The 23,136-nt window shown below is 41.2% G+C and overlaps 1 protein-coding gene across 1 annotated transcript in view; it reads right to left on the bottom strand.

Annotated features, from left to right (window-relative positions):
• The window catches only part of LOC139578744 (phosphatidylinositol 3-kinase regulatory subunit gamma), a 306,191-nt gene extending 285,604 nt beyond the window's left edge, over nt 1–20,587 (bottom strand). The window contains exons 1-2 of the mRNA XM_071406720.1: nt 19,994–20,587; nt 18,915–19,713 (exon numbers count right to left, since the gene is read on the bottom strand). Of these exons, the coding sequence (XP_071262821.1) occupies nt 18,915–19,263 (349 nt within the window). The 5' untranslated portion in view covers nt 19,264–19,713; nt 19,994–20,587. The remainder of the gene's footprint in view (nt 1–18,914; nt 19,714–19,993) is intronic.
• Between the last annotated feature and the right edge of the window lie 2,549 nt (nt 20,588–23,136).

The raw sequence follows: 23,136 nt of genomic DNA, 5'->3' as shown, positions 1-23,136 counted from the left end.
AGAATGTTAAAATTATGTGAAATCAAACTTGATATATTTTTGGGGGGCGGGGGGGTTACACTTCTCAAAAGGCACCGAATTGGTGGAAGAACCCAACTGTCTGAGCCTTATTTGCAGAGGCATCATTCATCCTTCCATTCAGCCGCTGTCACTCTGTCTTTTTGTGAGAGCACAGCATGACCATTTCCATGGGAAGATGAAAGGGGACAGGAGATGAGGGATCCAAGAAGAAGTGTTTAACCTTGAGGGCACGAAGCAGGCAGACAGAGGTAAACTGCTGGCACAGGAGAATCATGACCTAGTTTAACCGTCTGATGTTGTACATATACCTGAATACCTGGAATGCTTAAAAGACCAGGGATTCTTCTCTCCCTCATTCTTCTCTTCCTCTCCATCTGTAAAATGACAGTCAAAATGCCCCTCTCTCCACCCATTAGTTTGGTTAAAAGTCAATACTACTACAGATCCAGATAATAGCACTAGTGTCCGTTCATTCCCCAGCTAACAGCCTCTCTCCCTGTGCTTGAGTGGGGCTGAGAGTAGCCCTGGCCTTACCCTGGCTCCAGAGGTACATTCGTTTTAACAGCCCAGGCAATTAGCTAGCTCCTTATCTTGCTAATGGAAGAAGAAGTAACCATACAACTCCACTCTCTCCATACTCTGGTCTGTACCCTGCTATCCCCAGCCTAGCAACACGCTTGGCATGTCTGACTGTCTGGTGGTGGATTGCTAATTTATGTGTCAAAAGGGCAATCTGCAGTTCAAACAATAATAAAGTGGGCACCCCGCCACTGTTTTGGTAGACAGCTGAGGACTGGGGCTGGAGGAAATGTAACCACTCTTAAATTCATAGCCAGAACTATGGATGCAAGGACTGACCATCCATGAGATTAAATGGATCGTTTTAACCATGTTTTGATGCTGTACAGTGTTGGTTTACACACTTCAGACTAAAAAACATTTATATTTTGGGTTCTGATGGGGTACGACAATTGAACTATGTTCTTCAGACATTCATAAGTTATATATTCTTCCAGAATCAATGGGTACAGTGGTTCGTCCTTTAAAAGTTGCAGCGTACTGCAGCACAGCTTGCGTGGTGCCGCAGAATTCTATGGCACGTTATTTAAGTGCCAACCACTGGTACCATTAATGCTAGTTAGTGCTAGTTTGACCACCAGAGGGCATCTTTGAGAAGCATTTGATAGCCTTCAAAAGTGGCTGTACTAGAGAATTTTTAAAACATTTTTTGTAAGAACATAGTATATGGGACTGATTTTAAGAAATGTTGCTTAATTAATTGGATTTATATTATGGTGTTTCTATTCCAAGAAAAACAAAAAACCCTCTGGGTTTCCGTTAGGATGGAACGGAAAATATGGCGTTGTACAACGTGACGGTCGAGAGTAGGCTACAGTACTTGGCTATTTAGATAAAGATCCCTGTGTTGTGCGGGCACGCGGGAGACCGGGGTTCAATTCCCCAACGGGGAGGAAGGAGTAGGCTGTCCTTGTAAATAATAATTTGTTATTAACTGACTTGCCTAGTTATATAAAAGGTTACACGAAGAGCATAACATTTCTAATTGTAGTCTAACCAATACCCAAATGGAGATTTAGTGAAAATAAAAAATCGCATTGATTTATCAGGACCAGTCCCCATGCTTGTCTCAGAGCAGGGTGAAACATTGCTGAAATAGTTGTAGGCTATTGCTTCAAATCCTATTGCTTCTAACTTCAATATGCTATTTAAATAAATAAGACCTACACCACTTTTAACATCACATTACTCGACACTAGTGAGACTCATGTCGCCTACGGTAAGCCTACAGTATATCTAAAAATATGACGTGACTCTCGGCCAATAATTACATTATTGGATTCTAAATTGAAACCAAAAGCCGCCTCATGAGTCTCCCGGTGGCGGCCGGCACGGGTATCTGTAGCAACGCATTTTGCATTGTGATGTGGTGACTTAGACAGCTGCACCACTGGGGAGGCCCCATCCACAAAGTGTCAAAATACAGAGAGATGTTGGTAAAGGTATATTGTCCTGCTAATAGCCCATAATGGGCTACTATAATACTGTACATGGGGTCCAGGTCAGGTAACAACAGCTTTAATAAGTAATACTGAAGTCATGCACAGTTATCAGTTTATATTTAGGTTTATGTCGCCCATTCATTGTCAGTTAGAGACACAGTAGGACCCAAAAGCATAATCAGTGTTCTAACTCCCCCTTGCGCTGGTCTGGAGCAATGAAGTGGTGACGCAGTGTACCATACTAAACCCCAAATTACCTCTAAGTACCGCAGCATAATCGCAAAACTTTTAGTGGAACAACCACTGTATATAACATTAATATAAAAGTCAAAAAATGGATGTTGCAAACTCAGATTGTCTTTTGATCCATTCCCATTTAGGAAAAGTGAAATGACTTTCCATCGATCACCTAATAAATTAACTGTGTATAGCTGTACCAAGGGGAAATTGGTCCTAGAAGCGAAGCAGGTGCCATCCAACTGGGCTGTTGCACTCGGTAAGATCATGAGTGAGGGGAAAAGAGGACAGATTGGCCTCACTCTGTGGAAATTTGAAGAAATGGGCCATGCGGCACACCTTGGCTTGAAATACACATTTCCTGTTGGACAAGAATCTATTTCACCAGCCAGGCAGTCAGTGTATATGGGACATCAAAGTTAGTTGCAGCATTTAGTCGCTGTGTTTATCTTCCCCGAAAACGACAGTTTTGAGACAAATAATCTGTTAAATTATCTTTACGTGTTCCTCAAATTGCATGAATTAAACTAATCAAACAGCTGTGAGAAGAGAACATATATATATATCGAGGAGTCTTCACAGGACATGTAAAATGCACAGACGAGTGTAGGACATATAAATGAGGGCATAAACGCGTGTCATTTTATAGGGGCTCATAAATAGCAAGAAGAAGAGGATACTGAGAGAAAGCAGGTTTCGGCTGGATGGGGGATTTTTTAAAATGTATTTTTAAACATAAAACCTCATCCCAAGCCACTGCGCACACAGATCCGAGAGCGTCCAGATTTACATTCCAAGTCTCTCCCTTGTGTTTATAATCTTCGTGGAAAATGGAGAGGTGGCTGGAAAGCCACAATAGCAGCAGAAATGTCCCAAAACGGCACACAAAGGAGGAGTGTTTCATCTGCTTCTGGCATGGTGCTGGGGCCCAGGTTTAGATGGTAACATGTGTCTATTCATACACACAAAATAATAGGCGGCCATCTTTGTTACACATGGGAGGTAAGGGTAAGGATGCCAACCCTGCTGGGGAGGCATGTGTTTCAGAATCGTTCCAGAGTGTAATTGAGTGCCAAACATCTCCATTAAAACAGAGCTGTCACGAGATCAAGATAGATGCTACACAGAAAGAGGCTGCTGCTCACTACCTGCATTCCAATTTCAACTGAATTGTGAAATAACACACAGGTTACGTGGCGGCTGGAAACAGGTTCACAGCTAGTTTTCTTTTGGGAGGGAAAACAAAACAGCCATTTTGCAAGGACATCTGTTTTTATTGTTGACAAGAAAATTCACCTGCATGGATGTTGGATCCAGCTAAGCAATACCAAGGCCAATCAGTCATCCATTAAAATGACTTTACTGGCAGTGCTTGGTTATACTCCCACCTGCCTGTCTGCCTCCCTAGCTCTGAAGTGTATTTCTCTCCCTCTCACCATCACCGCTCAGCCACTGTAGCTAAACGTGTCTCTCTCTCCTATATAACTGCATATACACATCATAATGGGCCATTGAGAATAGACAGCTACCAGGGTTCTCACACTCAGCTCTCACTGATGCTAAGTTCCATTAGTGTGCAACATTCATTCCGATTTAGAACCGCAATACCACCTAGTAGTATAGGTCGTTATCAATAAAACGTCACAATAAGATGGAGGGCGTACAATTTGCCTGCTGGGGGGGCAAGGAGACCCCAGCTCCGTTAAAACCATTGACAACTGCGTGCCGTTCTCAAGGGATCCTTCAATAAATGTTATAACTATTTGGTTGTAATATCATCACCTCTTGAAGAGCATAGTCAGAATTACAAATGTCCAATATTTTCACGTTTTATTGATAATGATCTATACATGAACCCAGTAGATGTAACCAAACAGGAATAGAACACTGGAACACTGTAATAATAGTCTTCATTCCTAGCTAGTCTCTGAGGAGGATCTCTCTCTGCCTGGGCTGTAGGCCTAGTTATCCTTTTGTTTTATTCATGCCTGTTTGGCACATTGTTTGGAAAAGCCATGTAGATTTGTATTACCTGATCTCCCAATCGGACTGCAGCCCTATTCATCACTTTAACACACACAACCCCTGACCCGGGTAATGGACTTTCAAATCCGAAGTGAAAAATCTAAAGCTACACAAATAAACCTCTAATACTACAGAGATTAGGTACATTACCATATTGCCTTTGCTATTGTCGTTGTTATTTGGAAAGCCTGTGGATCTGCCCAGTGTTTTTTTTTTATGGCTCCAAAGATGATTGTGTAAATATGGTGATATTGCAATGGTCATCATAACAAGTACATACCTATATCTTTTTTTACAATATGAGAGTCACAACATTTCAGACATTATTGGGAATCCATTCTCCATTCATTTCTCTGAAATACTTTTCATTTGTATGTAGAGTAGTCTAGTATGTCATATTTTAAAGTTAAATACCTTATCACATCATGATGACACTGACAATAGTAATGGTGATGTTATATATCCTTTTAATACTGAGCCACACTATGTGCAGTAGTTTGTTAAGAGATGCTAATTGGTGCTGATCCCAGGTTCGTGCTTTGAACGTAGAACGATGAAATGTGTCAGACAGACCCACTTTGCTTCCCTCGACAACAACAACACTGGCGAACTTACATTTTCTTGCTATGCAACTACTGTGTAAAAAAAAGTGCCATGTAAAGTGTGTAGAATGTACATGTAACGAAAAAGAAAAAGCTGTGAAAACAAATATTTTTTTTGTTCTCCAAAGATGGGGACAAGAAACTAAAACTAAAAACAATTGGTGAAGCAGAGCAGGGTGTGTGAGCCAGACGAGTGTTCTGCCAGAGTCTCAAGACACACACACACCCCTCCACCCCTCCACATTGAGTACACATATTTTCAAAAATGAGCAACACACCCCATCCAACAAGAGATGAATAAGATCCATAGAAAAGGAGAACACAGACCGTATAAAGCTGTGAAAACTCTTCACAAATCAGAATATAGGCCTAGTGCAGGAGTGAACTCTTCATATACCACTGAATCCCTCATAAACAAGAAATAAGAGATAAAAAGAGAAGGAGCGAGAAAGCCCCGGTGTTAAATGAAAAAAACATTGTCTACCTGGGGGAAAGAGAGATGAGTATAATGGGCCTAAAAAGTTATGGGAAAACTCCTCTTGGCCTCTTCATCTTGACATTAAAAAAATATATACATTAGGCCAAGTTTTTTTCTTCTTAAATGTAACCTTTATTTAACTAGGCAAGTCAGTTAAGAACAAATTCTCATTTACAATGACAGCCTACCAAGGAACAGTGGGTTAACTGCCTTGTTCAGGGGCAGAACGACCGATTTTTGCCTTGTCAGCTCAGGGATTCGATCCAGCAACTGACTGCTCATTTTGCCAGTGCTGCAGCATCGATCCCGGTGACTAAACCCATCAGCCTGCTGCTGCTATTGATCACATGGAGAGGGGGGAGATAGACACGGACCGTTATATAGAAAGACATTTAGAGAGAAGTGGAGAGAAACAGAGGCAGCTGTTGAGGAAGACAGGCAGGAGAAGGAGAAGGGACTAAGGAGGCTGACATTTTAAACAGTAAGTAGAGTGCCTTCAGAAAGTATTCACACCCCTTGGCTTTTTTTCACATTTTGTTATGTTATAGCCTGATTTTAAAATGGATTACATTGAGATTTTTGGCACTGGCCTACACACAATACCCCATGATGTCAAAGTGGAATTATGTTTTTAGAAATGTTTAAAAATTTATAAAAAATGTGTCAATGAGCATTCAACCCCTTCGTTATGGCAAGCTTAAATTAGTTCAGGAATAAACATGTGCTTAACAAGTCACACAATAGGTTGTATGGACTGATTTTTTTATGAATACCTCATCTCTGTACCCCACACATACAATTATCTGTAAGGTCCCTCAGTCGAGCAGTGAATTTCAAACGCAGATTCAACCACAAATACCAGGGAGGTTTTCCAATGCCTCACAAAGAAGGGCACCTATTGATAGATGGGTAAAAATAACAAATCAGACATTTAATATACCTTTGTGCATGGTGAAGTTATTAATTACCCTTTGGATGGTGTATCAATACACCCAATCACTACAAAGATACAGGCGTCCTTCCTAAATCATTTACATTTACATTTACATTTATCAGTTGCCGGATAGGAAGCAAACCGCTCAGGGATTTTACCATGAGGCCAATGGTGACTTTAAAATAATTATAGTTTGATGGCTGTGACAGGAGAAAACTGAGGATGGATCAACAACATTGTAATACTCCACAATACTAACCTAATTGACAGAATGAAAATAAGGAAGCCTGTACAGAATAAAAATATTCCAAAACATGCATCCTGTTTGCAACAAGGCACTAAAGTAAAACTGCAAAAAATGTGGCAAAGAAATGAACTATATGTCCTGAATACAAAGCGTTATGTTGTGGGACAAATCCATGGTGGTGGCTGCATCATGTTATGGGTATGCTTGTCATTGGCAAAGACTAGCGAGTCTTTTGGGATAAAAATAAACGGAATAGAGCTTAGCACAGGCAAAATCCTAGAGGAAAACCTTGTTCAGTCTGCTTTCCAACAGACAAGGAGACAAATTCACGTTTCAGCAGGTCAATAACCTAAAACAATATACAATACAAATATACACTGGAGTTGCTTACCAAGATGACACTGAATGTTCTTGAGTGGCCTAGTTAAAATTTGGACTTAAAATCGTCTTGAAAATCTATGGAAAGTTTTGAAAATGGATGGCTAGCAATGATCAACAACCAACTTGACAGAGCTTGAGAATAAAAAAATTAAATAAAAAATAATGTGCAAATATTGTACAACCCAGGTGTGCAAAGCTCTTAGAGACTTACCCAGAAAGACTCCCAGCTGTAATCCCTGCCAAAGGTAACATGTATTGACTAAGGGGGAATACTTACAGTGGGGAGAACAAGTATTTGATACACTGCCGATTTTGCAGGTTTTCCTACTTACAAAGCATGTAGAGGTCTGTAATTTTTATCATAGGTACACTTAAACTGTGAGAGACGGAATCTAAAACAAAAATCCTGAATATCACATTGTATGATTTTTAAGTAATTAATTAGCATTTTATTGCATGACATAAGTATTTGATCACCTACCAACCAGTAAGAATTCCGGCTCTCACAGACCTGTTAGTTTTTCTTTAAGACGCCCTCCTGTTCTCCACTCATTACCTGTATTAACTGCACCTGTTTGAACTTGTTACCTGTATAAAAGACACCTGTCCAAACACTCAATCAAACAGACTCCAACCTCTCCACAATGGCCAAGACCAGAGAGCTGTGTAAGGACATCAGGGATAAAATTGTAGACCTGCACAAGGCTGGGATGTGCTACAGGACAATAGGCAAGCAGCTTGGTGAGAAGGCAACAACTGTTGGCGCAATTATTATAAAATGGAAGAAGTTCAAGATGACGGTCAATCACCCTCGGTCTGGGGCTCCATGCAAGATCTCACCTCGTGGGGCATCAATGATCATGAGGAAGGTGAGGGATCAGCCCAGAACTACATGGCAGGACCTGGTCAATGACCTGAAGAGAGCTGGGACCACAGTCTCAAAGAAAACCATTAGTAACACACTACGCCGTCATGGATTAAAATCCTGCAGCGCACATAAGGTCCCCCTGCTCAAGCCAGCGCATGTCCAGGCCCGTCTGAAGTTTGCCAATGACCATCTGGATGATCCAGAGGAGGAATGGGAGAAGGTCATGTGGTCTGATGAGACAAAAATAGAGCTTTTTGGTCTAAACTCCACTCGCCGTGTTTGGAGGAAGAAGAAGGATGAGTACAACCCCAAGAACACCATCCCAACCGTGAAGCACGGAGGTGGAAACATCATTCTTTGGGGATGCTTTTCTGCAAAGGGGACAGGACGACTGCACCGTATTGAGGGGAGGATGGATGGGGCCATGTATCGTGAGATCTTGGCCAACAACCTCCTTCCCTCAGTAAGAGCATTGAAGATGGGTCGTGGCTGGGTCTTCCAGCATGACAACGACCTGAAACACACAACCATGGTAACTAAGGAGTGGCTCCGTAAGAAGCATCTCAAGGTCCTGGAGTGGCCTAGCCAGTCTCCAGACCTGAACCCAATAGAACATTTTTGGAGGGAGCTGAAAGTCCGTATTGCCCAGCGACAGCCCCGAAACGTGAAGGATCTGGAGAAGGTCTGTATGGAGGAGTGGGCCAAATCCCTGCTGCAGTGCGTGCAAACCTGGTCAAGAACTACAGGAAATGTATGATCTCTGTAATTGCAAACAAAAGTTTCTGTACTAAATATTAAGTTCTGCTTTTCTGATGTATCAAATACTTATGTCATGCAATAAAATGCTAATTAATTACTTAAAAATCATACAATGTGATTTTCAGGATTTTTGTTTTAGATTCCGTCTCTCACAGTTGAAGTGTACCTATGATAAAAATTACAGACCTCTACATGCTTTGTAAGTAGGAAAACCTGCAAATTCGTCAGTGTATCAAATACTTGTTCTCCCCACTGTATGTAATTAAGATACAGTATATTAGTGTTATATTTGTAATATATTTTTTACAAGTGGAAATATTAATGGTATAATAAGCTATTTTACATTACTATTAACAACGCAAATTGTTTATAATAATTATAAGAGAAGAAGAAGAATTTGTTGCATTTACTGCTAAAATTGACTAAATGTGCCCGGCAAGATATTTTATGTTAAAGAAATTTTGCGACTCCGGGAAATGGTGGTCCTAATATTGTTTATAATAATAGGCATTTCAACTGTTACATTTACTGATAAAACAGACTCTAAATTTGTCCACCAAGATATTTTATGCTAAAAATTCAAGAGCTTTTGACGGTGATTTGGTGGTCCTCGGAACGGAAAATGTTGGGAACCGCTGCTTTAGACAGTGAGGTCTGTTTTGTGTGTGGTGTGTGTGTGTGTGTGTGTCAGGGGAATGTTTAGGTGCACCAGAGGGTGATAGGGTGTTCTGCCTGTGTGGCCAGACCTCATTCCAGGTCAACTCAAAAATATCTGAAGGTTAAACTTATATAGAGAACAAGACACACCCACACACACACACACACACACACAAAGTCAAAGAACATTAATAACACACTTCATAAAGATTCTCAGGTTAGCAGGTGGAAGTTACTGGTTCCTGGGCCAGTCTGGTTCCTGTCTAATAGCTCCCTGAAACATCTTAAGATGAAACATCCCTTTATATGCAGATCTCTCTGTGTCTGAGTGTGCTTATCTCCAGCAGGCAGTGTGTGGTATATGCTTACCCCATTACCTTCACAATGAACCCTGATTAGTCTGCCTGGCTCCTCTCCTCCTCCTCCTCTCATCTACACCTGCAAGTAATTATCATACAGCCAACAGGGATTCATCAACCACTGTCATAATTGCAGTGCAGTGGTTGTATTTATCTTGCTAGCGAACTCACTAACTTACAGTACCAGTCAAAAGTTTAGACACACCTACTCATTCAAGGTTTTTTCTTTATTTTTGCTATTTTCTACGTTGTAGAATAATAGTGAAGACATCAAATATATGAAATAACACATATGGAATCATATATTAACCAAAAATGTGTTAAACAAATCAAAATAGATTTTATATTTGAGATTCTTCGAAGTAGCCAGCCTTTGCCTTGATGACAGCTTTGCACACTCTTGGCATTCTCTCAACCAGCTTCATGAGGAATGCTTTTCCAACAGTATTGAAGGAGTTCCCACATATGCTGAGCACTTGTTGGCTGCTTTTCCTTCACTTTGGGGTCCAACTCATTCCAAACCATCTCAATTGGGTTGAGGTCGGGTGATTGTGGAAGCCAGGTCATCTGATGCAGCACTCCATCACTCTCCTCCTTGGTCAAATAGCCCTTACACGGCCTGGGTATTTGTCCTGTTGAAAAACAAATGATAGTCCCACTAAGCGCAAACCACGGGATGTTTTATCACTGCAGAATGCTGTGGTAGCAGGAGAGTCCCGAGTGGCGCAGTATAGAGAACAAGACACACCCACACACACTGCAATGCAGTGCAAGCTGTGCCAATAGAGATTCTGGGTTCGAATCCAGGCTCTGTCACAGCCGGCCGCAACCGGGAGACTCATGGGGCGGCGCACAAATGGCCCAGCGTCATCCGAGTTAGGGGAGGGTTTGGCCGGCAGGGATGTCCTTCTCCCATCGCACACTAGCGACTCCTGTGGCAAGCCGGGCACAGTGCACGCTGACACGGTTGCTAGCTGTACAATGTTTTCCCGACACATTGGTGTGACTGGCTTCCGGGTTAAGTGGAAATTGTGTCAAGAAGCAGTGCGGCTTGGTTGAGTAGTGTTTCGTAGGACGCACGACTCTCGACCTTCGCCTCTCCCGTGTCCGTACGAGACAAGAGACAAGACTGTAACTATCAGTTGGATACCACGAAATGGGGGAGAAAAAGGGGTAAAAAATAAATAAATAAAGAATTCTGTGGTAGCCATGCTGGTTAAGTTTGCCTTGAATTCTAAATAAATCACTAACAGTAAAGCACCATCACACCTCCATGCTTCACGGTGGGAACCACACATGCAGAGATCATCCGTTCACCTACTCTGACACGGCGGTTGGAACCAAAAATCTCAAATTTGGACACATCAGACCATAGGACCGATTTCCAATGGTCTAATTTCCATTGCTCGTGCAAGTCAAGCAGTGGTTTGGTAGTGGTTTCTTTGCAGCAATTCGACTATGAAGGCCTGATTCACGCAGTCTCCTCTGAACAGTTGATGTTGAGATGTGTCTGTTACTTGAACTTTGTGAAGCATTTATTTGGGCTGCAATTTCTGAGGCTGATAATGCTAATGAACTTATCATCTGCAGCAGAGGTAACTCTGTTTCTTCCTTTCCTGTGGCGTTCATCATGAGAGCCAGTTTCATCATAGTGCTTGATGGTTTTTGCGACTGCACTTGAAGAAACCTTCAAAGTTCTTTACATTTTTCGGATTGACTGACCTTCATGTCTTAAAGTATTGATGGACTGTCGTTTCTCTTTGCTTATTTGAGCTGTTCTTGCCATAATATGGACTTGGTCTTTTACCAAATAGGGCTATCTTCTGTATACCACCCCTACCTTGTCACAACACAACTAATTGGCTCAAATGCATTAAGAAGGAAAGAAATTCCACAAATTAACTTTTAACAAGGTTAATTGAAATGCATTCCAGGTGACTACCTCCTGAAGCTGGTTGAGAGAATGCCAAGAGTGTGCAAAGCTGTCATCAAGGCAAAGGGTACGCTACTTTGAAGAATCTCAAATATAACACCTACTTTGATTTGTTTAACTTTTTTTTGGTTTCTACATGATTCCATGTGTTATTTCGTAGTGTTGATGTCTTCACTATTATTCTACAATGTAGAAAATAGTATAAATAAAGAAAAACCCTGGAATGAGTAGGTGTATCCAAACTTTTGACTGGTACTGTACAACACCCAAATGGGATGGCTAGTTGTCAAGCTCGAGCATGCGCTGGTAAGATAGCGATTAGCAAAGTCCTATCTATCTCAGCATACCAGTTTCAGTTTCACAAAACACACTGTTGTTATCGTTGTGATATTGACCTGATTTTAATTGACTGTGACTGGAGGTGTGGGACTTGGCTGGTTTTGTATGTTCAAGAAGGAAACAGGGAGAATGAGTGAAGGAACTCGGCTCGTGAAAATTAATAATTCAGAGACCGCTAATCTTGTTATCTGTAATTCTTTGAGCGCCCCATAATTCCATCAAAGAATGTGCCTCACCACCGGGACTCTAGAACTTAATCCATTCTTATTCCACTTCTCTCCCTCCCAAGCACATCGGAGGAAGGGAGAGTGTTTTGGAACACCAAGTACTGTACTGTACCGTACACATCAGATTTGTGAGCCTTCTTATGCCTGCTTGTCAACACTACGCAGGCTTCACTGACCCGGGTTTATTCGACAAAATAAATGTTTTTATAAATCATGATTGATTAATCATTTTGAAAGTATGCGGGGCACGTTATGTCATCGAGTAACTATAAAGCTCCGCTCAACATTTAATTATAAATGCCTACTGCTTGCAAAATCTATTTGTCATGCCTGAATTGCTTCGCCTTGCTTTTCTAGTTGGCTGGGTGCAAGTTTCACCATTCAGTTACTTCAGATCTACAGGAGTGCAAGTTTCACCATAGAACGTACCGTGGCAATATGTTAGCTCATGATAATTATTAGAAAATATTAGTAAATTCTTGCATTCTATCCATGCTGGCTTTTGCGGGCCACCTGAGACAAGAAACAGATAGTTTGGAGGGTATACAGGCTATTGCTAATTTATGAATGTGCAATTTGCCTATATGGATAATAGAAACATCATTTTTATATGACAGGTTTTGGTGTGATGTCATTACATCCAGCTGTTTTTATCAGTTCAATGGAAACACACCGTAGCAGGCAATTGTCGCATCTATTTTCTATGAACACTTTCTAAATGTCAACAAAAATCACTGGACAAGTTAATGGAAACTTAAACAGTGATAGAAGTGTTGTTTGGGCACTACGACTCCCTCTGCAAACTAAGCCCTCCGTGTTCCTCTAGCAAACCTTTGTGCTCCATAGTACACAGTGTCCAGCATTCGTAATGCGCCACAGGGGCATACATGTACAAGATATCACCATAATCAATTACAGGCACAAATGTAGCAGAAACATGCCTCTTTCTTGCTTCAAAAGAAAAACATGACTTATTACGAAAATTTGAGCCTAAGCTTTATCATAAGACCTTCGATGTGGGGTTTAAAGGTGAGACACTCATCTAGCAAGAAACCCAAGTACTTGTAAGTTTCTACTCTTTCTATTTGCTTGTTCTGCATAGTGACTATACGTGGAAGAGTCTGAGGTTTTATCTTCGATTTCAGGAAAACCATCAACCATTTGTCTTTTCAGCATTTAAAAGCAACTTCAGCTGACAGAGCTGAGTCTGGACAACAGTAAAAGCAGACTGGAGTTCTTCACAGGCCTTCAATAAATAACTGTGTCATCCGCATAAAAATGTTAACTAGCATTCGACACATTTCTACCAACATTATTAATATAGATAGTAAACAGCAGTGGTCCAAGAACAGAGCCCTGTGGCACCCCCTTCTGGACAGTTAACATATCAGATGAATTGCCATCAAACTGGGCACACTGAGTTCTATCTGACAGGTAGTGTTTGAACCATGAGACTGCCTGATCAGATAAAATAACCAGCGACAAAAGCCCAAAGACCAAAACTACTGCAGCTCGATATCTCACGCATCCCATTCAGTCCCGGCAGATTCTTCGGTCTACACGCAGAATCTGCCCTCGGGAGATTACACTACACTGCACTAGCCCACACCACACTACACTACAGCAATCCTAACAGGCCAAACACACAGAGCTAAAACAGAGCTCCCCAGCACTGTAAAAACCTTAATCAAAGCCTGCCAAATAGAAGATAAGCGTTGTGTTTGCTTGCTCACACGGAGTCAGGATACAGTTAGACCAGAGCTTGTCCTCTTTATGAGGAGTGTTGCGTTTGCTCAACTGGATGCTGAATAAAACATCCCAAAAAAATCCAGCTGCCTGCGAGTCATGACACGTATACTCACACACATTCACACTCAGACAAGCGCACACACAAACACGCACACACATGTATACCTAATCTTTCTCAAAAACACATACACATCATCTTCGCAAACACAAATGCCACTGTATATTCATTTCAGAAGAACCAACACCTGTGTTTGGTTAGGGACTACTTCAGTGAGAGAAACATTGCGACACAATTACGCTAATGCAGTTTAGCATCTTTGAGGCAGGCTGTGCCTCTGTAGCACATTGGAACAACTTGGAACACCCAAAGGCTGTGTCACAACATGTTCACTTCTCAGGACTCTGGTCTGGTGGAAGTGCACAAATACTCTCTTTTATCTTTCTCTGCAGTAAAGCTGTAACACATGCGGCAGACAGAAGGCCCAATTCGCACATTGGTCCATGTTGACTCATATTATAACAGGGTCGTTCCAATTGATTTCAATCACATTTTCAAAGCTCCCCTTTTGATTTGAACTTAACTTTCCATACATACAGTTGAAGTCGGACGTTTACATAAACTTAGGTTGGAGTCATTAAAACTCATTTTTCAACCACTCCACAATTTTTTTGTAAACAAACTATAGTTTTGGCAAGTCAGTTAGGACATCTACTTTGTGCATGACACAAGTAATTTTTCCAACAATTGTTTAGAGACAGATTATTTAACTTATAACTCACTGCATCACAATTCCAGTGGGTCAGAAGTTTACATACACTAAGTTGACTGTGACTTTAAACAGCTTGGAAAATTCCAGAAAATGTTGTCATGGCTTTAGAAGCTTCTGATAGGCTAATTGACATCATTTGAGTCAATTGGAGGTGTACAAGTGGATGTATTTCAAGGCCTAACTTCAAACTCAGTGCCTCTTTGCTTGACATCATGGGAAAATCAAAATAAATCAGCCAAATCCTCAGAAAAAAATTGTAGACCTCCACAAGTCTGGTTCATCCTTGGGAGCAATTTCCAAACACCTGAAAGTACCACGTTCATCTGCACAAACAATAGTACGCAAGTATAAACACCATGGGACCACGCAGCCGTCATGCCGCTCAGGAAGGAGCCGTGTTCTGTCTCCTAGAGATGAATGTACTTTGGTAAAGTGCAAATCAATACAAGAACAACAGCAAAGGGCCTTGTGAAGATGCTGGAGAAACAGGTACAAAAGTATCTTTATCCACAGTAAAACGAATCCTATATCGACATAACTTGAAAGGCCGCTCAGCAAGGAAGAAGCCACTGCTCCAAAACCGCCATTAAAAAAAGCCAGACTACGTTTTGCAACTGCACATGGGGACAAAGATCGCACTTTTTGGAGAAATGTCCTCTGGTCTGATGAAACAAAAATAGAACTGTTAGGCCATAATGACCATCATTATGTTTGGAGGAAAAAGGAGGATGCTTGCAAGCCGAAGAACACCATCCCAACCATGAAGAACGGGGCAGTTGTGGGGGTGCTTTGCTGCATCATGAGGAAGGAAAATTATGTGGATATATTGAAGCAACATCTCAAGAAATCAGTCAGGAAGTTAAAGCTTGGTCGCAAATGGGTCTTCCAAATGGACAATGACCCCAAGCATACTCCCAAAGTTTTGGCAAAATGGCTTAAGGACAACAAAGTCAAGGTATTGGAGTGACCATCACAAAGCCCTGACCTCATCCTATACAAACTTTGTGGGCAGAACTGAAAAAGTGTGTGCGCGCAAGGAGGGCTACAAACCTGACTCAGTTACACCAGCTCTGTCAGGAGGAATGGGCCAACATTCACCCAACTTATTGTGGGAAGCTTGTGGAAAGCTACCCTAAACATTTGACCCAAGTTAAACAATTTAAAGGCAACGCTACCAAATACTGTATGGAAACTTCTGACCCACTGGGAATGTGATGAAAGAAATAAAAGCTGAAATAAATCAATCTCTCTACTATTATTCTGACATTTCACATTCTTAAATAAAGTGGTGATCCTAACTGACCTAAAACAGGGAATTTTTACTTGGATTAAATGTCAGGAATTGTGAAAAACTGAGTTTAAACGTATTTGGCTAAGGTGTATGTAAACTTCCAACTTCAACTGTATTTGGTAGAAAATTCTCTGTGCTACACCAAACATTACCTATCCTGTAACAGCTAATGGAGCATCACATTAGCCCATTAAAATCTTCTAGCTAAATTCAGTACAGTAGAGTATACTACAGTAGAGTATATTACATTATCCAGGCTGCATCACATCCGGACGTAATTGGGAGTCCCATAGGGCGGCGCACAATTGTCCCAGTGTCGTCCGGGTTTGGCCTGGGTAGGCTGTCATTGTAAATAAGAATCTGTTCTTAACTGACTTGCCTAGTTAAATAAAGGTTACATTTTTTTTTAAATGTAATGTATTTCTAATACTGTAAGACTTTTGCTAGTAGGTCTCACAAGCATTTTTCTACACTCGCATAACATCTGCTAACCATGTGTATGTGACCAATAAAATTTGATTTGATTTTGAACTCCCTTTTCCAGCTCTGTGAGGACATTTCCATTGAAAAGAAAACATAAGCACCAACATGTGAAGTTCATACATAGAAACATATCAATTTAGATGTCAAATGAAAGCTAAGAGTCTATATTCTAGGGAAATTACGTCAGATACATTTTTCAACCATTTTCCTTAAAAATTAGGCAAAAGTAAAGATTTTGATTTCTGGATAAACAGATGGAAAAGGGGTCTTAGAAAACATCTACCAGAGAAAGTCTTAAACGGTATCAGAAATAAAGCAAAACACAAAGTTGATGTAAAGACCCATGCCAGTTAATCTCAACACTTACTGTATATTTAGTTTTGGTGAAATTGTTTACCTTCTATAAGTTTAAGAAATATTGCCTTGTGCCTTGAATTCCGTTAGCAAAACCCCACATACTGTATCTTTAATATATTTTCTAATTTCTCTCCCTCATGAGGGAGGATTATGACAGTTCACAGAAGTAACAAGTAATGGTAGACCTACCAATTAGTTGTAGTGATTTTTCAGATAAAAATTTTGTTCATTAATTATTAAGTGATTACAACTCGTACCAAACAACAAATCTGTAATGGAATTACTGCAACTGAATTGGCTACAATGGAAAATCATAATGGTCAAAAACCCCAGTTGGGTCACCTGCTAAGGTACTTCCACTGGCATACTGTTATGTTCAGCAACCCCTCTTCCTCTCTCTCCCACTCTCACTCTCCAGTTTAAGTCACCTCTACCAGCTCTTATTGACACCTACCCATGAGCCCCCTCTCTCTTTTAATTTACTGTAATCAGCAGCCTCACCTACTTAGCACCGACCGACTGACACTGGACGTCGATGGACATTGGAAAGTTGTTGAAAGTTGGTCAGTCCCCTCTGGCCTTGATGTTAACATCCACAGACGGACCAGATTGGACCAAATCTGAACCTATCATAGACATATGTTTCACACGTTTGGATAGCACAGTATACTACAGTACAGTACAGTGAGTAGAGTACAGTACAATACAGTACAGTACAGTAATATACAGTGAGTAGAGCACAGTAGAGTACAGTACAATACAGTAGTACAGTACAGTACAGTAAAGACAAGTATAGTACAGTATATTTTAGTGTACTCTACTGAACTCTATTCCGCTGTGTAGTATTGTACTGCATTGTACTCTACTGTGCTATGCTGCGTTGTGATGTCCAAACATGAGGAGAATGACATTCATATCCACAATTATGCATTTTTTTGTAGGACAGATCAGGGACCCATGACGTAATTCCATCACTGTAATTCTGTTACCTGGTGTAAATCTACTTCACTTACTGTAGTTCAATAACCAAAATAGATTTTTTTCAAACTCAAGTTCCATCTCATAGCTAACACCCCATTATTTCTGCAGACAACATGTGGTTGCATAAAAACCTGAGAGATTTTACAGTAATTCCGTTACCAAAGTTTGTATCTGCAGTTTTTGTAAAAATGTCCTGTGAAAATTGTTAAAAGCAGTCCTTATGCATAGAGTTGTATGATTTGTTAAACTTTAAAACCAATGGTTTTTGTTTGGCATACATTTAATGTAAAAAGCTTCAAATGAAAGCTAATGTTAGCTTTCATTTGACACAAAATTTGATATACAGTACTCCTATAAACTTCATATTTTGGTGCTCATGGGTTCTTTTACATGGAAATGACTTCTTGCAAAATGGGTCAACTTTATGCACCTCTATCTCCTGAATGTTTTGGTATTCAGGTCCAAAAAGTCACTGTTTGACCTCTTCTACCATGGGCAAACATGTATGGAAGATTTTGTTCAAATCAAAAGGGGTTCAGTCAGAAAGTGATTGAAATCATATGGAACGACCCTGCTGTGTCTCAATTGATGGTGGGCACAACACATACACTTCAGATTAGTTAATGAGGGTTTAACCAACAACATATGCACACACAAAAAAAACGCTGGAGTCTACACATTTTTTTATAATTAACGTTAGAGGTAAGTAAAATTATAATAATCAAGAAATTATTAAATAGTTTGACAACCCTGTTTGTAAGCTTTTTCATGATGTCAAACTCAACCTTTGATATTTTCCAGTGATGAAGACATGGATGTCTCATGTTATGATTGGGTATGCAAAATAGGTCAACTTTGAGCACCTCCAACAACAAAAAGATGCTTTCTGACCACTTCTACTGTGGGAAAATCTGTATGGAAAGTTTTGTTCAAATCAAAAGGGGTGTGGTCAAAAAGTGATTGAAATCAAATGGAATGACCCAACAGACAGGCTGCCATTCAGTCAGTGTTACTGTACACATCTAGTCCAGCATCAGAAAAAAACCTAGCGGAATAGATGACCAGACCAACAGTAAAGCAAAGCACCATTAAATTGCATTTAACAGTTCATAACAGATAGCTCAAACATTTACCAGTCTCCATGTTTCTGAATGGAGTGGTCTTCGCAAGCCTTAGCCCCAGTCCCAACACTCACCTCCTGCTGCAGTGGCCCCTGGAGGCTGGGGCCCGGGCCCGACGCTGCTCTGTGTTCCTCCAGGGGTTGGGGGTACGGGCCTGGGCCAGGGCTTGGCCACAGGCAGCCCCTGCCTCACCACCCCTGCATACTCCACAAACGTCCCAGGAAAGTCGCCCTTCTCCTTGGTCCGCTCGTTGGTGCCGTGCAGCCATCCCCTGGGGCTGCGCTCGTCCCCTTCCTGGTAGTCCTTTAGGGAGGCTTTCAGGACCGTCAGGACGTCCCCCGGCTGGAGGCTGATGTCATCACCACGTTCCCGTTTGTACTCGAAGAGCGCACGGTACTGGAAGCTGCTGTCAGAGGCTGTCATGGCCACAGTCACAGGCTCATAGATAGGTCCTCAGGTAGGCTCCAACTGAGATCTCCTGTGCCACTCACTCACGTGGACTGTTTTTACTTTGCAAACTTAAATCGAATGCCTCAGCGAGGCCTAATCCTTTAGCACTCCCCTCTGTAGTCTAGTAATTTAGAAGCCCTTGGGTTGATGAGAGGATCAAAGAGTCAACATTGGAAGGATCCCTTCAGCATCAGGGTGAGAAACTGCACCATACACTGAGAAGAAACCAGACAGTCGTCCTTGGTTAGGTCCACCTCTAAAGCTCCACCCCTCTGTCTAATAGTGTCAGCACGATGAACACACAACACGCGAATCTGGCTCCCTCCTGTACCTGAATAATATTAATCCACTGCAGAGCTGACAGGCCGAGGCATCCAGTCCAGCATACTCTCAGCCAGCCCTCTCTCTCCCAGCCAGCCCTACCTGGAAACGTCATCAAAGTTACATGATCATTAGAATGACATTAAATATGTTGATATAATGATCAAACATATAGTAATATTATCATTATGTCATTATTTGAATCACTATTGTAGGAAGCAATATAAGGATGATTTATAGTAAAACTAATACAGAATGTAGGCCTACAGATAAGAAAAATCGAACATTATTTCAATATATGGATTCCATAGTATCTGTCCAATATTGTACATTACATTTCATATAACAATATAAAATGAAGGCATGGAAACATATCACTTACAAAACGTGACTTGGCGAATAGGAACTTCAGAGCAGCATGCTGAAACTCGAGTGGTAGCCTACTCTGCGAAAATGCAGAACAAACTTGCCTCTCTTTCGATGCTCTTGCCTTCTATTCGTTATCCAATTTGTGCGACTTGTTTATTAAAATACAGAATATAAAAGCAGACGTCCATATGGTCCGATATAATGACGCTTGCCTGGTCCAGACCTCGAGCCAGACCTAGGGAGTAGAACAGCGCGTGCTGATGTCAGAGACCACACCCCCGGCGCCTGCAAATTATTCTAGTAGAGAACGCACACTACTGCAGTAGACAATATGCTACATGACCAGGTTTACTGCTCATAATAGAAACCCTAATTATTATTGTTTACCGTTACCGTTGTAGTCTACTCACGTGCGCAATGAGTAGAGGGTTCAAATCGAGACGGGCGGTCAGTGTAGCAGCAAGGCTAGGATAGTATTTCATGGAGCTCCGTCAGAATGATGATACATTATTTAACACTTGTTTTACCTGAACTGCGCACCTCTTGAAAAAATATATAAATCTCACATGAATTGCATTTAGAGGGGAAATAATGATGATATTGCGGATGGTATGGCAGCAGTGCTGCTATCCTAATTTCTTCCCAGCAGGACCGTTATCTAACCGTTCCATTGCCAGGGGTAATCTGCGACGTAATGGGTGCACATTTTCAGTGTCTGTGTAGTTTATTTGTGAACATCATTTGTGTGGAAGAAAGATTTACACAATGTCAGCAACAGGCAGCAGCCACTAGTTAAGTTTCAGCCCACTGATAGACGAGTTTATCAAATCATCAGATCGAAGTGAAGGAGATAAAAAAAAGCCCGGTCAGGTAGCATAATTAAAAGAGCAGGTAGATATGGTCCCTCATTTATAAACGTTGTGTATAGAATATACCACAAAACTTTTGTGCGCCAGTTTTCCCTCAAAAGTTTGTATTTTGTGACCTGGGCCCCATTTATAACACTACATATATTCTAAATTATTGTGCCATTTCTGAAAATAATACATACGCACGTTTCCCCTTGTAAATCAGATCTGTCATAAAAATGCAGTGTGAACAAGCATTATAACTTCATGGAAGTTTCTAAAAGAGAGAGCAATGGAAAATTTGATCACATTTCTCTAGAGGTGTGGGCAGAAAAGGAATAGATTCCTATGTCTAATTATTCCAAAATAAAACACATAGATTTTCATTCTTCTCACTAATTGCAAATGGCTGCATCTTGTTATTGTGTTTGATGAATAAGAGTGTCATCATATCCCCTATTTGCATAAAATATGTACTTGCCTGCTTGCAAAACAATACTTCAACCACTAGAAATTCTGCGTATGCATGGTCTAAAGTTTGCATGGAGGAAAAACATTCTCATGCCAAGTTACGTTTCTATGAATGCCAACTTTAGACCAATCCCAGGCTGTGTCATTACCGGCCGTGACCGGGAGTCCCATAGGGCGGCGTACAATTGGCCCAACGTCATCCGGGTTAGGGGAGGGTTTGGCCGGAGGGACTTTACTTGGCTCATCGCGCTCTAGCGACTCCTTGTGGCGGGCCGGACGCCTGCAGGTTGACTACGGTCGTCAGTTGAACGGTGTTTACTCCGACACATTGGTGCAGCTGGCTTCCTGGTTAAGCGAGCGGGTGTTAAGAAGTGAGGTTTGGCGGTGTCATGTTTCGGAGGACGCATGACTTGACCTGAGCCTCTCCTGAGCCTGTTGGGGAGTAATCACGAAATTGGGAGAAAAAGGGGTACATTTTTTTTTAAATGAAACCAACTATAAATTGTAGAAATTCATAAGCAAATATTGAAAGCATTTATTGAGAAAACTAAAAGGTGTGCAACATGAAAATATTGTCCCATTTACATTGTGTAATTTATTGACGGTCCTTAACTAGCCACACAGATAGGCTATCCAAAGTCAAACCAACCCCGGTATGCACAAATGTTGCACTTTCCCTATGCCCAAGGTTAGAAATTCCTACCGCCAGTGGGTGAGCAGCATTTGCCGTTAAAGACGTGATTTACATCTCCGGCGGGTAGCCCCTTTTCAGAGGACCGCTTTAAGCCCTTAGCAGGCCACTTTTGCATTTCTGGCGGGTTGCCTCAACTCAGAGGACCGCTATAAGCTCTCTGCAAGCCATCTAGCCATAAATTAATTTGAAAACAAGAGAAAGGAATTTCTCTAATCTCAATAAATTTTGATATTATTAAATGTGTTACACTTTTTGTCTTGACTTAAGTAAATACTTAAATTCATGTATAAAACCATGTGCTATTCAATTGTAACTCAATGTTCTTCCTTTGTGTATAGGAGCCATTCGGAGGAACCTTGCAATCCAGGATGCCACGGATGAGGGGGTCCAAATTCAGGTTACATGTTACCTAAAAGAGGCCTCCGATCGTAAAGGCTGGAGAAGGCAATGCACAGTGGAGAGGGATCCGCTGGAGTGAGTGTCAACATCAAGTCTCTGACCACCTGTCTCAAAGCCAGCCTCTACTCCCAAGCCACAAGACTATTCCAACAGCTGAACCATGTGCTGACTACTGCATCCTACCAAACACTTACCATTTATTAATATTCTGTACTCACTGAAATCACTTGTCTTCCGGACCAATGAAATAGTTATGTTACCTTTCTGTGCAACGACTGTATATTATTTATCTATTTTCTTATTATGGATCCCCATTAACTGCTGCCAAGACAGCAGCTACTCTTCATGGGGTCCAGCAACATAAAACAGTTACATACAGTTTAAAATACTACATGACATTACGTTTCATAACACTTTACCCAACACATTCAGTGTGTTCCCTCAGGTCACCACTACACCACCACATATTTACAATACAACACCATGTGCACGTGTGTGTAGATTGCGTGTCTTATCATGTGTACACAATCCCCTCTGTTCCATAAAGTGTATTTTTATTTGTTTTTTAATACCTGCTTCTACTGCTTGAATCAGTTACCTGAAATAGAGTTCCATGTAGCCATAGCTCTATGTAGTACAGTGCGCCGTCCATAGTCTGTTCTGGACTTGCAGATGGTGATGAGACCTTTGGTTTCTAGTTGATTTAGTTGAGGTTTATGGTTTAGTGAATAACTTTCTAGTAGG

This window comes from Salvelinus alpinus, chromosome 6, assembly GCF_045679555.1.
Source record: "Salvelinus alpinus chromosome 6, SLU_Salpinus.1, whole genome shotgun sequence".
Classification (NCBI taxonomy): domain Eukaryota; kingdom Metazoa; phylum Chordata; class Actinopteri; order Salmoniformes; family Salmonidae; genus Salvelinus; species Salvelinus alpinus.
This window is presented reverse-complemented; position numbering and strand designations above follow the sequence as displayed.